At 52.4% G+C, this 14914-nt stretch overlaps 1 protein-coding gene across 1 annotated transcript in view; it reads right to left on the reverse strand.

Annotated features, from left to right (window-relative positions):
• Nucleotides 1-8278, reverse strand: part of PPP1R18 (protein phosphatase 1 regulatory subunit 18) — a 97295-nt gene extending 89017 nt beyond the window's left edge. Inside the window, exon 1 of the mRNA XM_078641710.1 lies at nucleotides 2167-8278. Within this exon, the coding sequence (XP_078497836.1) occupies nucleotides 2167-4716 (2550 nt within the window). The 5' untranslated portion in view covers nucleotides 4717-8278. The remainder of the gene's footprint in view (nucleotides 1-2166) is intronic.
• Between the last annotated feature and the right edge of the window lie 6636 nt (nucleotides 8279-14914).

Genomic DNA, 14914 nt, shown 5'->3' on the forward strand with positions numbered 1-14914 from the left:
AGCGTGCTTAGTCTATGCTGTAACCGGCCAGCTTGTCAATGTGAGAGAAGCGTGCTCAGTCGATGCTGTAACCGGCCCGCTCGTCAATGTGAGACAAGCGTGCTCAGTCTATGCTGTAACCGGCCAGCTCGTCAATGTGAGAGAAGCGTGCTCAGCCTATGCTGTAACCGGCCAGCTCGTCAATGTGAGAGAAGCGTGCTCAGCCTATGCTGTAACCGGCCCGCTAGTCAATGTGAGAGAAGCGTGCTCAGCCTATGCTGTAACCGGCCAGCTCCTCAATGTGAGAGAAGCGTGCTCAGTCTATGATGTAACCGGCCAGCAGACAATGTGAGAGAAGCGTGCTCAGCCTATGCTGTAACCGGCCAGTTCATCAATGTGAGAGAAGCGTGCTCAGCCTATGCTGTAACCGGCCCGCTCGTCAATGTGAGAGAAGCTTGCCTTCTTGTGCTGTGTCTATGTGAATGAAGCTTGCAGTATCTGTCCAGTATGGGTATTGGAGGAAAGGAGCTTGCATTGGCCAGTGATGCCTGCTAGGTAAGTGATTAGTTATAATGGCGTAACCCAGTAACCCACAGAACCTGAGTATTGAAGCTAAACTAAAACAGTGGGTCTGTCGGGAATCACAATTACTTTGTTAAACTGTACTTAATACATATCATGGAACATATCAAGTGAAGGATATAAGGAGACACACAGCACTGAATTTTGTTCTAAAGGTAAATCTTTAGTGTAAACCTTTTCTGAATCAATCAAAAAATATATGCAGCTGTCCGTAACAAAGAAACACATAGACTGTGAAAACACTTAGTGATTGGTCGTGATTGGTGACATGGTGCTGTACAAAGATAAAACAAATGACATATATTCATACATGTAGACAAAACATTTGGTCATGGGTGTCCACTTTAGAGAACACTCGTGACAACAGCATGAAGTATTTCCTTATTTGTGTTGAGACTTTGCGTGGACGGATAGACACAAACAACGTTGACGTTTCGACCCTATATATTAGTGCAGACTCATATGCATCTGTGTCGGGTCTTCATCAGGACTCAAGATGGGGGTTTGGACAGCCTGAAAGCACGAAGGAAGCGTGTTTAATGACTTCGTGGGTCCTTTTATCAGAGGATGTCAGCCGACAACCTCGTAAAGCAATCTTGAAGTGGTCAATTCTTTTCTGATTTAATTAGCGATCTTCTTCATCAGCCGGTGGAAAGATGTGAGTGGGTGCCGTAGCGATCACTTGAAAGGAGAGAGCAGGGACGGACGTCTGCAGACACTAACCCTCTCCGGCCTGTTCTTGCTCTGTTTGAGAGATGCTTGCCGCCCTCAACTACATCTACTCCATGTTAGTGCAGCTTGCGGACGGACGTCTCTGCTCTCTCCTTTCAAGTGATCGCTACGGCGGCACCCACTCATATCTCTCCACCGGCCAGTGAAGATCGCTAATTAAATCCGAAAAGAATTGACCACTTCAAGATTGCTTTACGAGGTTGTCGGCTGACATCCTCTGATAAAAGGACCCACGAAGTCATTAAACACGCTTCCTTCGTGCTTTCAGGCTGTCCAAACCCCCATCTTGAGTCCTGATGAAGACCCAACACAGATGCATATGAGTCTGCACTAATATATAGGGTCGAAACGTCGTTGTTGTTTATGTCTATCCGTCCACGCCAAGTCTCAACACAAATAAGGAAATACTTCATGCTGTTGTGACGAGTGTTCTCTAAAGTGGACACCCATGACCAAATGTTTTGTCTACATGTATGAATATATGTCATTTGTTTTATCTTTGTACAGCACCATGTCACCAATCACGACCAATCTCTAAGTGTTTTCACAGTCTACGTGTTTCTTTGTTACGGACAGCTGCATATATTTTTTGATTGATTCAGAAAAGGTTTACACTAAAGATTTACCTTTAGAACTAAATTCAGTGCTGTGTGTCTCCTTACATCGTTCACTTGATATGTTCCGTGATATGCCAGGTGAGTGAAGCTTGTCTTCTTGTGCTGTGTTAATGTCATTGGAGATTGAACTACTGCCCCCCAGTGATAGTGTATCAGACTGCAGCCCCTCATCTCCTCCACTGACCCCCCACCCCAGCCTCTTCCCCCCCACACACACCCCACGTGCCCCCACGCCCCCCGGAGCCCCGCTTCCTACCTTCCTCCGCTGGGGGGCGCTCTTGGACAGGCAGGACCGCCCCGGGGCCTGGTAGCCCCCGATCACCTTGATCTCCTCGGCCGTGGGGTATCTCTTCTTCAGGGGGTGGGGGCGCCCCCCCTCAGTCCTGCTGGCAGCATCCGCCTCCACGGGGACGGCCGGCCCCCCGTTCTCCAGGATGGGGGCCCCCGGGGGGGCCTTCCGGGGGTTAATGGTGATGGTGTTTCCGCTCTTGCGCTGCATGGAGGGGTGTGCGGCACCCGGGAGGGGCCCCCCTCGCCTGGCCGGGGCCCCCTCCTCCTGGCCCCCTTGAAGGGGCCCTCCTCTGCCCGGGCTCTCCTCCGCCCTCTGGGGCCCCTGGGGGGGCCCTCCTCTGCCCGGGCTCTCCTCCGCCCTCTGGGGCCCCTGCTCCGGGCCCCCGGGCCGGGCCCCCGCCCGCTCCGGCTGGTAGAAGCAGGCCCCCGGCTGGCGCAGGCTGAAGGGCGGCGGCCGCCCCTCGTCGGGGCGCGCCCTGGGCGGCGGCCCCGGGCTGGGGGCGCGGAGGTTGTAGAGGCGGCTCATGCTGGGGGGCTCGGGCTGGGGCTCGCTGGGGGGCGCCGGGCTCTGCGCCCGGGGCTGGGGGGGAGCGGGAGGCGGGGTGCTGCTGCTGCTGGCTTCCTGTGGCACGGCGGGGCTGGGGCAGGGCCTGTGGGCCGGGGGAGGGCTGGCCCACAGCCGGGGCTCCGTCACAGGCGAGTTCCGGGAGTGAGGCCACGGCTGGGCCAGTGCTGGCCCCTGAGGGTCGCCCTCGGCCAGCGGGCTCGGGTCCGAGGCCCCCACGGCGCGCGAGGGGGTGGGGGCCACAGGCAGGGAGCTGGGGGGCTCTGGTGCGGCTGATCCTGGTGACTCCGGTGGTCCTGGCCCCACAGACAGAGGAGTCCCTGCTCCTGTGGGCACCGGTGTCCCTGCTCCTGTGGGTACCGGTGTCTCTGCTCCTGTGGGCACCGGTGTCTCTGGTCCTGGGGGCCCCGGGGACCCCGGGCGCGCCTCTGCCCCTGACTCCAGGTAGGCGACCCCCTGTGACTCCAGACACATGGCTGACCCTTGGCCCAGGGTGGACTCCTTCTCCCAGCTGCTTTCTCTTTCATACGTCCTTTTTGGGGGGCTCGCTGCTTCGCCCCCCTTGCGTTGATTTTCAGGGTCAACCAGATGGCTTCGCCAGGATGGCTCTGGTTTGGTGCCACCTTGGTCGCCGCCCTCCCCTTGGGTGCCATTAAGGAGGTGGTCCTCGCCCAGCCCCCCATGCGTGGGACCTCCGAGGCTGGTCGGTCCCTCCAGAGGTGACCGCTCACCCGCTGGCATGGCCACGTCCTTGGGTGTTGATGCCATGCTGGCCCGGGGCTCTTGTGCCACCTCCACATGCCTCAGCAGGTCCCTCTGCCAGGGCTTGGGCACGAGAGGACTCAGCGAGCCCGGCGACCTGCAGGGTGACGTGGGCGAGTTCACCTCCAGGGACTTGGACTTCAGCTGGCTCTGGAAGGGGGTCACCTTGTGCTGGGGGGGCAGCGACCGGCTTGGACTGAGCGAGTGGTCCCTGGCCCTCTGCTCCTCAGCACCGGTGGGCAGCGGGCTTCGCCTGGAGTCGTTCGCTGAGCGAGTCCTGGGGGTACTGGGAGAAGTGGGGGACACTGGTGAGGTCCTCTCCTTGACGCTAGCCTTGAGCTGTCCATTGGTTTCCCACCGCGGGATGGTGAGTGGACGGCCACGTGCCATCTCGGGCTCCGGGGATGGTGTGTCGTCGTTACAGCTTTCCTTGTGGTCCTTGTCGCCTAGGTTCTCCGTACTCAGGGACCGGGCTGTCCTGGACCAGCCGCTCTTCTCCTGCCCAAACTTGCTCAGCAGTTGACTCACTTGGCCCTTGCGTGGCCGCCCGGGAGTGTTGTCCTCCTGGCCACGGTTGATGGTGTTGAGGTCTTCCACGCTTCGGCTCATGGACGACTTGATGATCAGCACCTCGTTGGCGTGGATCTCCCGGGGGCTGCCTGCGGCCATCATGCTGTTGAGGGCCTCCACACTCTTCGACTTGTTCTCCTCCCGATGGTCGTCAAGCTGGAAGAAGCTGGGATCCGACTCAATGATGATGATGTTTTCTGCCCGGATGGTCCGTACGCCCGGCATCTGGCTGTAGATGTCCGACATGTTCCGCGCCTTGGTGCCAGAGTCGCTCTCCGTGCTCTCTTTCCGCTGCTTCTCCAGCTTGATGAACGGGTTCTGGTGCACTGGCCCAATCTTCTCCTGCAGGACGGTCCTCTCGTCCTCCTCTGGGCCACCATCCCCACTGCAGACGGGGCCTGGCCCACCATGCTGTGGCGAGACCCCACCGCCCTCACCCACTTCCGAGAAGGAGGCCCCTGAGCCCAGCTTGGCCCGCCGCCTCTCGATGATTTCCCGCTTCCAGGTGGGCATCTTGGACAACCTCTCCTGGAGCTCCACCTCGCGCTTCCGGCCTTCCTCCTCTTCCTTCCTCTTCCTCTCCAGGAGCTGCAGCTTCCATTCGGGCAGGGCCGCCATTTTAAAGGGTGAAATTTACTTTAGGATGGGGCAGTATTTTACTTTTAAAGTCTGTCCTCCTACAACAGAGGCATCCAAAGCACCAAAAACACCCCTCAAAAGCAATCCAGGTTTTGGGGTACGCAAATACTGAAACTTTGCAAAAAATACTGCCTTCAATTTTGTTGGCAAATCCACCTCAGTCTTGGAAGCCAAGAGTATTGGCGACGACGTCACGCTACCAATCCATACAAGAAGTCAGTCCGCTGCCACTCCAGTCCTGTCCTCTCCACCCCATGAAACTGGGGTACAGTCTTTAAAGGAGAAAAAAGAGCCCCAAAAATAAATAAAAAAGCAACACAATTACTTCAAAAGGCCGAGGATAAGGCTGGCCACTTGCCATTCCCCAGAGTTGCTAGTCCATGGCCGCTGGCACTGCCTCCTGGTGCTTCTGTGACGGAGGCCATCTTGGGATATCTGCCAGTCCTCCCGTGGTGCCCCCCTCCCCTGGTGCCCCCTCCCCGCTTGCTCCCTGAAGAGCCCGCCATTTAACCACGTGCCAGAACGCCTTGGGAATCCGGGACCGGGGGCGTGAAGGGACAATGAAACATTGTTAACAAAGTGAACAAAAACTGCTACAGGACCCAGACTGAGGGGCGACTGGGGTCAATGAAAGGCGACTGAGAGAGGACGAGAAGAGGCTTTTGGAAACAATGTGTCGACAGATCAAAATAAGGGACGATCAAGAATTGTAAGACACCCTTAGGTAGGACCATAGGCGACGATTGCAAACAACAAGCGTCGATCAAGAGGAGTTGGATTGTCAATCACAAAGCACAGCGGGCAACTGAAAAACAATCAGGGGCAACCCTGTGCAACTGACATAAGGAGTGTAAACAGCGTGCATGTGACTTACATAGCTTCAACCTAGCGACAAAGCAACGGAACACGGTACCCAAGGACCACGACAACAGGCGATCCGTTGCAAAAGGGATAGATTGAGGAAAACAAAGGGCAACAAGTCTAGTAGACGACCATGGACAATAAGAAATGCTCCAAAGCAGGAAGACGCAAGAAAGAGTAGCAGAAGCAGGCCTAAAATGATGAGGCAAGAGGGGGCAACAAAGACTGTAAGACAGGGATCAAGGATAACAGGTAATCGAAATCAAGAGGGACAACAAAGAGGATTAGAGGCGGTAAGGAACGATGAGATGAACGAGAGCGACAAGGGGCAATGAAGAGTATTAGCAGGTGACCAAGAACGACAAGACACAATCGAAATCTATGAGGAGGAATCCCAGAATGATGAGATGATTGTAAGTTATGAGGGGCAACCAAGAACGATGAGATGATTGAAAATCAAAAGAGACAACTAAGAAAGATGCGACGATCAAAATCTATAAGACACAACCAAGAACTATGAGACAAGTGAAAGCTATGAGGGGCAACCAAGAACGAAGAGAAGATCGAAAGCTATAATAGGCAACCAAGAATGGTGAGACGACTGAAAGCAATAAGAGACATCTAAGAAAGATGAGACGATTAGAAGCTATAAGGGGCAACCAAGAACGATGAGACGATTGAAAGCTATAAGTGGCAATCAAGAACGATGAGACGATTGAAAGATATATGGGGCAACCAAGAACGAAGAGAAGATCGAAAGCTATATGAGACAACTAAGAAAGATGAGACGATCAGAAGCTATAAGAGACAACTAAGAAAGATGAGACGATCAAAATCTATAAGACACAACCAAGAACTATGAGACAAGTGAAAGCTATGAGGGGCAACCAATAACGAAGAGAAGATCAAAAGCTGTTATAGGCAACCAAGAAAGATGAGACGATTGAAAGCTAAAAGACAACTAAGAAAGATGAGACGATCAGAAGCTATGAGGGGCAACCAAGAACGATGAGACGATTGAAAGCTATAAGAGGCAACCAAGAACGAAGAGAAGATCGAAAGCTGTTATAGGCAACCAAGAAAGATGAGACGATCAGAAGCTATGAGGGGCAACCAAGAACGATGAGACGATTGAAAGCTATAAGAGGCAACCAAGAACGAAGAGAAGATCGAAAGCTGTTATAGGCAACCAAGAAAGATGAGACGATCAGAAGCTATGAGGGGCAACCAAGAATGATGAGACGATTGAAAGCTATAAGACAATTAAGAAAGATGAGACGATCAGAAGCTATGAGGGGCAACCAAGAACGATGAGACGACTGAAAGCAATAAGAAGAACTCAAGAACTATGAGACAATCAACAACAATGAGACGACTGAAAGCTAAAAGGGGCAACAAAGAACGAGAATAACAGTAAGGGTTGACAGGCAGCATGAGCGAGAATGATCAGAGGTGGTCAGAAGCTGGCAGGATTCTCAGGTGACCATCAACAATAAGAGGGGGCGGGAAGCAAGACGTCTGACAGTGTGATGTGTTTGACAGTGTGATGTGTCTGACAGTGTGATGTGTCTGACAGTGTGATGCGTCTGACCGTGTGATGTGTCTGACAGTGTGACGTGTCTGACCGTGTGATGTGTCTCACAGTGTGATGTGTCTGACAGTGTGATGTGTCTGACAGTGTGATGCGTCTGTCCGTGTGATGTGTCTGACAGTGTGATGTGGCGATAGAAGAGGACAAGAGGGGAAGGGCGACAATAGGCAACACAAGCGAGAGAAGCCCCCGATACAAAGGACTGAAACAAAGAGAAGCCACAAAGGCGATCAGAAGGGCGACCGCATCCAGGCGGAGGCGAGAAGCACAGGGGGGGGGCGACTGAAGGCGATCTGCGGCGACTGAGCCAAGGAGAGGCTAGCGGAAACAATCACAGGCCACCGATGGCAAGCAGCAAGTGCTGCCTACAAGGGGTGCCAGGGGTGAAACGAGGCGACAGGACAGATGCTCGAGACCCACAACACCAGGGGGGGGGGGGGGGGGGCAGAAACGACGGCGAGGGGTTCAACAATGCCAGACAAATGGAACAAAAGGTGGCGACGAGGAGGGGAAGACACCTGGAACAATGAGGGGGACAAGGAGCAGGCGGGGGTCTCAGGCTCCGCCCACTGCCCCCCAGGAGGCAGAAGAAAAGACCCCAGAGGATGGGGGGAGTCCGGCTACAGATGGGGTCCGGGCACTGTGGGTGGCAGCAGAGGGTGGACTGGCCGCCCCAGGGATGGAGCCTGGAGACGGCGCCCAGAGGGTGGCTGTCGGTCCTCCGGGGGGTGGCAGCCTCGGAGGATGTCTCGGGTGGTCGTCCTGCGGCAGGTGGAGTGGGGTGGCTGGCAGTCCCGGGTGGGTGGACGGCCCGGGTGGCTCTCGGTCTCCGGTGGAAGTCTTGGGTCCAAGGGGTCCTCTCGGGGGTGGCAGCCCGGGCAGGCTGGATGTCTGTCTCGGAGGATGTCTGGGGTGGTAGTCCCGGCGGGGTGGGTGGCTCGGGGTCCCAGGCGGGTGGACGGCCCGGGTGGCTCTCGGTCTCCGGTGGACGCGCAGGGCCGAGGCTGTCTCGGGTGCTGCTCCCGGGCTGTCTCGGGTCCTGGCTCCGGAGACCTTCCCGAGCGCTCAGGCTGTGGTTAATCCGCACAATCCTTCAATCCGTGCGCATCACGGGGAGGGCGGGGCGGAGGGGGGGAGGAGGGGGGGTGGAGGAGGCAGCAGTCCAAGGACACAGCTGGGCACAGACAATGAGCAGCCGCTTCCTCTTCAAGAGCCGGGGGCGGGGGGATCCCTGCCGGGGGGGGGGTGGGGGGGGGGGCACTCCGGCCAGCCACACAGGGGGTGCGCCCTGGGAACTCCGCACGGGGGGCGCAGGAGGGCACAGAGGGGCACAGAGGGACAGAGGGGTGAGGCTGCATGCTGAGAAGGGTGAAAGTCCATGAGAGTTCCTGCGAGCTGTCAGATCAGAGCTCCCTGCAGCGGTCTGAGGTCCCCTAGTCGAGCTCCCTGCAGCGGTCTGAGGTCCCCAAGTCGAGCTCCCTGCAGCGGTCTGAGTTCCCCAAGTCGAGCTCCCTGCAGCGGTCTGAGGTCCCCAAGTCGAGCTCCCTGCAGCGGTCTGAGGTCCCCTAGTCGAGCTCCCTGCAGCGGTCTGAGTTCCCCAAGTCGAGCTCCCTGCAGCGGTCTGAGGTCCCCTAGTCGAGCTCCCTGCAGCGGTCTGAGGTCCCCTAGTCGAGCTCCCTGCAGCGGTCTGAGGTCCCCTATCCGAGCTCCCTGCAGCGGTCTGAGGTCCCCTAGTCGAGCTCCCTGCAGCGGTCAGAGGTCCCCTAGTCGAGCTCCCTGCAGCTGTCTCAGGTCTCCTAGCCGAGCTCCCTGCGGCAGTCTGAGGTCCCCTAGTCGAGCTCCCTGCAGCGGTCTGAGGTCCCCTAGCCGAGCTCCCTGCAGCGGTCTGAGGTCCCCTAGCCGAGCTCCCTGCAGCGGTCTGAGGTCACCTAGTCGAGCTCCCTGCAGCGGTCTGAGGTCCCTTACCCGAGCTCCCTGCAGCGGTCTGAGGTCTCCTAGCCGAGCTCCCTGCAGCAGTCTGAGGGCCCCTAGCTGGGCTCCCTGCAGCAGTCTGAGGTCCCTAGTCGAGCTCCCTGCAGCAGTCTGAGGTCCCTATCCAAGCTCCCCATAGCGGTCTGAGGTCCCCTTGCTGGGCTCCCTGCAGCGGTCAGAGGGCCCCTAGCCGGGTTCCCTGCAGCGGTCTGAGGATCCAGTAGCCGAGCTTTCTGCAGCGGTCTGAGGTCCCCTAGCTGAGCTCCCTGCAGCGGTCTGAGGTCCTGTAGCCGGGCTCCCTGAAGCAGTCTGGTATTGAGCTTTCTTCTTCTCAAAAAATCAAGGGGGGAAACTTTAGTTGTAGAGTGAGTGGTCGTTCTGTAGAACCACAATATGCTGTTGAGAGAGTTGACAATATCGCAGTTGGAAGACTTAGCCAACTTAATACAATCTCCCACAACCATATTCATTCGCTCAACAAGCCCATTGGATTGAGGGTGATAAAGGACGTTTTTAACCTGTTGAAGGTTACATGATTTCAAAAAGGATTCAAATTCTGAACTCGTGAATTGGGTCCCATTATCAGTCACCATGGTGTCAGGAAACCCCTCCCTTAGAAAAACATCTTTAAGAAAGAGAATGATGTTGCTGGTAGAAGCCTCTTTGACCAGTTTCACTTCAGGCCATTTTGAGACATAATCAATTAACCCAAGAACAAAACAACATCCACCTGGTAAAATATCCAAAGGTCCCATGACGTCTACACCAACTTTGGACCAAGGTCCGGTAGGACATTCAATGGGAAGGAGAGGTGGACAAGAAACTTTTAAACTTTTATCTGCAGAACTGCTGATGGGACTTGAATCAACAAGAGCACTAATATCACTGTCCATCGAGGGCCACCAAAAGAATTTGCGGACCCGTCGCTTGGTGAGTATGGATCCTAAGTGTCCCTTGTGAGCCTTGATACTAATGTCCTTCCTGAGACTCAGAGGAGCAATACGTTTATCTCCACGTACTAAATCACTGTCTTCCAATGAAATATCAGATTCCACTTTCCAGAAAGGCTGTGTGCACTAGGGAAGAGCACGCTCTCTGGGCCAACCTGTCTTAACAAGCCCATATTCTGGTGAATCGAGTGATGCTACCAGGCAATCATCTGAATCTTCCTCCCCAGCGCCAGAAGAAGATGTTGCTTCCTTGTTGTTGTCATTTGGAAAATGTGAAAGATAGTCTGCTCTGAGATTCCTGCCTCCAGATATGTGAACAACATCAAACTGATAGTGCATGAGGCGAGATACCATACGAAGGATCCTGGGTGAGCAGCATTTGCTGGTCCCAGACCCGAAAATAGAGGTGAGAGGTTTATGATCGGTTCTCAATAAGAACCGTCTACCCCAACCGTTGGGTCGACATTTTTCGATGGTCCACCAGCAAGACAACAGCTCCTTTTCGATTACAGAATACTGAAGTTCCCCATTCCTCAAAACCCTGGAAGCAAAAGCGACTGTGTTCTCTCCTCTTGAGGTATTGGGTTAGAACAGCCTCCAACCCTACTTGACTCGCATCCACAGTTATACAGGAAGATAGTTCTGGGTCGAATGGCTTAAGTACACTACTGTTGGAGAGATAATTCTTAACACACTGTAATTCAGACTCACATTCATCAGACCATTTGAAAAGCAACCCTTTGCAAAGTAGAGAACTAATGGGCTGTACGATAGTGGCGTAATTTGGGAAAAACTTCAAATAAAACTCCAAAAGGCCTGGTAAAGACTTGACCCCACTCTTATCAGATGGAGATGGAGCTTGGGTGATAGTATCTAGGAGCCCTTGCCTGGGTTTTATTCCATCACCAGAGATTAAGTGACCTAGATACTCAATTTCTTTAATGAGAAACATGCACTTTTCTGGTTTAACTACCACCCCATGATCCTTTAAAACTTCCAGAACTTTTTCAAGTAAAGAGTTATGTGTGGAGACGTCTTTTGAATGAATCAGTACATCGTCTTGGAAGACAAGTACACCACTGATTCCACCTAACATACTCTGCATGACCCTTTGAAAAACAGAGGCGGCAGAGGCAAGCCCGAAGGGCATGCGTCTATATTGAAAAGTGCCTAAAGGTGAAACAAAGGCTGTGAGAGGGCGTGATTCAGGTTCCAGTTCAATCTGATGATATGCGCAGGCGAGGTCCAGCTTAGAAAAAAATCAGGACCCTCTAACACTTGCAAACAAATCACATATTTTTGGTAGTGGGTGAGAGTCAACCCAGATTCCTTTATTGAGGGACTTCAAATCCACACAGACACGCAGTTTGTGACATTTCTTACGTGCGACGACCAAGGGTGAAAGCCACAGTGATGACTCAGTGGGTTTGATAATCCCTTGGTCGCACAGGGACTTGAGCTCTCTTTCAAGGTCGTTTCTAACAATGAAAGGTACACCTCTCAACTTATGTTTGATCGGAAGAGCCCCTTCTTTGACAATAGTTTTGTGTTTCAATCCCTTTTTGGTTCCTAACCCTCCTCCAAAAACAGATGGAAAGCGTTCACTCCACTGGGACAAATGTTGATCATCAGATATAACCGGAACTTGCTCAGAATTTCCAGGTCTATGAACCATCTTGAACAAACCCTGATGATACCATCCCAGTATGTTCAGACCTTTTACCGCAACATACACTTTCCTGTTTATTTGTCTATTGTTAAAAGTAAGAGTGTTTTCAAAATACCCAAGAAGATCAATCTTCTGTCCCTCGTACGAGACTTGAGATCAGTCAGGAGGTTGAAGAGGTCTTTCTCCCCATGTTTTTAAAAACAACTCCTGAGTCACCATTGTAATCCAGGTGCCTGAGTCGACCAGAAGATTGAGTGGCTTTCCACCAACTATCATTACAACAATAGGAACCACACATTCACACGATTTATCTATACTGGATACTTGTTCATGTGAGAGAGACACAACAGACACTACTTCTGAATCAGATTCTTGATCTGAGTCTAAAACACAAGCAACAGACCTCCTTGAATTTTTTCGTTTCATGCACACCTTTGCAAAATGTCCAGTTTTTTACAGTAGTTACAAGTCACATTAGCTCCTGGACGTCTTGCTCCTTTAATGTGGGGAGGGTTCCCACAGCGGTAACACATCTGCTTGACATGTTGATCTGACACACCGCTACCAGAGTTAAGGTTTTTGAGAGTGTTGCCTTTGAAAGACGAAGTAGCAAAGAATTTACAGTCATTTCCTTTTCCCTTGGTATTGGTAGAAACAACGTTCACAGTATCTGTAGATTTATCTTCTAATTCTTTTAAAGATACTTGTGAAGTTTCAATACTTTTGGCTATCTTCTCAGTTTCATCAAGTGAGTGATTTGCGAGAGAGAGAAGCTTCTGGCGAATCTGTTTATCTCGACAATGGCACACAAATGGATCCCGGATCAATTGCTCTGTGAAGATGTCAAATTGACAAACAACAGCAAGTCTACGTAATGTAGAAATGCAGGAGTCTAACTCTTCGGTTTCACACTATTGTCTTTTAAAACATTTGTGACAGAGAACCAAAAGACTAGGTTGCTTGTCGAATCTTAGTTTAAGTTTAGAGACAGTGTCTTGATAAACATCTGCATCATCCTCTGGTGGATGAACAATTTCAGGAAGGTGTTTGAAGATAGAACAGCCTTCAAAACCAAGGGAATGAAGCAGAAGACATTTCTTGCGTTCGCTGCTATATCTTGATGCACCTATAGCTCCCAAGTACGTATGGAAAGCGTCAAACCAAACCTCCCATCGAACAGGAGGTTCTCCTGGAGCTTCCAAAAAGGAGGGGGGAGGAGTAACAGATTGCATGCTTAAAATACAAACGAGATGAAAACTAAATACGTAAAGCAAATAGAGAATAAAAAAAATAACGGTATATGCAACACAGAGGACAAGAGGAACAATTACCTAAAATGTGATTATTACATAAAATGAGAGATTATTCTTAATTGAGATATACTTGAGCAGATTGTATGAATAAAAGTTATTTGGCAAATGGATAACATAGTGTGAGAGAATATCCAAGTGAAAATAAAGTAATGTAGTAAACATGCAGAAAAGAAAAGTCTGGGGGTGCGAATCACCATTGCAGAATTAGAGGTGTGCGAATCACCGTGTGGTTATTCGCTTGTGAGTAAGTAATGTTGCCTCCTGAGATTATCGATGCAAGAGTTTTTTTTAGGTTCTCAAATTTGAAAATTGGCAGTTTCCAGAAATAAAGACATACATAAGAAAAACATAAGAATAATTGAAGGATACGAATGGCGAGGTGGAGGTTACTTCGTCAGACGCGGTCGCTCCCACGCTCCCTGGCTCCTGGTGGTATCGTTACTCACTTTGACTGTCTGTGCCTTTAAAACTGTGTGCTTCAAAGACGTCACTGCGCTCATAGCGCTTCTGGTGAATTGAGAATTTGCATTGTTTGTGCCATTTAAACTGTGTGACGAAGACGGCACTGCGCTCTATTTCTGCCCACTAGCGCCGCTTGTGTAAAAGCGCTCGGAGTATACTTTCGGTGTCCCCAGCCTCACTCGGCTTTACACCGCCTCCATTTTGTTTGTTTGTTGTGCCCCAGAGCCCTTCCTCCCCGCCCCGCTCCCGCCTCCCAGCTGCCCCTCCCACGCTCCGCCCCCCTCCACTCTCCATTTAGGACAGATGGCCCTACGCGCAGCGTCCACGCGCTGCGGCCGTGCCGAAGGTGCACCAAAGGTAAGCCCGTCTACGCCCGTCCGCGCCTGGACCGCGCATAGCACCATACCCCCTGGTCCCCGCAATGCCCAGCCGACTCGCATTACATACGACGCCTCCACCCTCTTAGCACTAAACCCCGGCCGTCTCCCCAATTGCGCCCAAGCCGCACCTGGACATACCCATGGACCCTTCACATGCAACTCTTGCAAGTTTGACGGCGCCAAGACCAACTCCACATCCACAAACACCATACAGAGATCCGACACCAACCACCTTAAATGCATCCTGCTTAACACCCGCTCGGTCCATAGACATGCCATCGACCTTTGGAATCTACTAGACACCATCTCTCCAGACGTCGCCTTCCTAACAGAAACCTGGATGAATGCCTCATCAGCTCCAGACATCACCACAGCCATCCCGGAAGGCTACAAGATTATCCGAAAAGACCGCACCAACCAAACAGGAGGAGGCATCGCCATCGTCCATAAGAATTCCATCCGCATTTCAACCAGCTCAGACGTCAACCTCGCTAGCGCAGAACACCTCCACTTCCAGATCCACACCGACCCCAAGACCACACTCAGAGGCACCCTCATCTACAGGCCGCCAGGACCCCGATCACAATTCAGTGAAGACATCACTGACTTCATCACCCCTCACGCCCTCCCCTCCGAGGATTACATTCTACTAGGAGACCTCAACTATCATCTGGAAAAGAACAACAACAACGACACTACCACTCTTCTGGACAATCTTGCCAACCTCGGACTTAAACAACTAGTTAACACCCCCACCCACTATGCAGGACACACACTCGACCCTATCTTCACCTCCAGCAAACATATCTCCTTCAGTCACACCACAACTCTCCACTGGACGGACCACAGCTGCGTTCACTTTGTCTACAAAAAAAACACAACCCACAACCATCCTCAACCTACTCTGCGAAGAAACTGGAACAAAATCACCATCGACCAGATCTCCTCATCGCTTCTTCAAAACCCCCCTGCCCACTCAT

Source organism: Lissotriton helveticus, chromosome 5_1 (assembly GCF_964261635.1).
Source record: "Lissotriton helveticus chromosome 5_1, aLisHel1.1, whole genome shotgun sequence".
Lineage (NCBI taxonomy): Eukaryota > Metazoa > Chordata > Amphibia > Caudata > Salamandridae > Lissotriton > Lissotriton helveticus.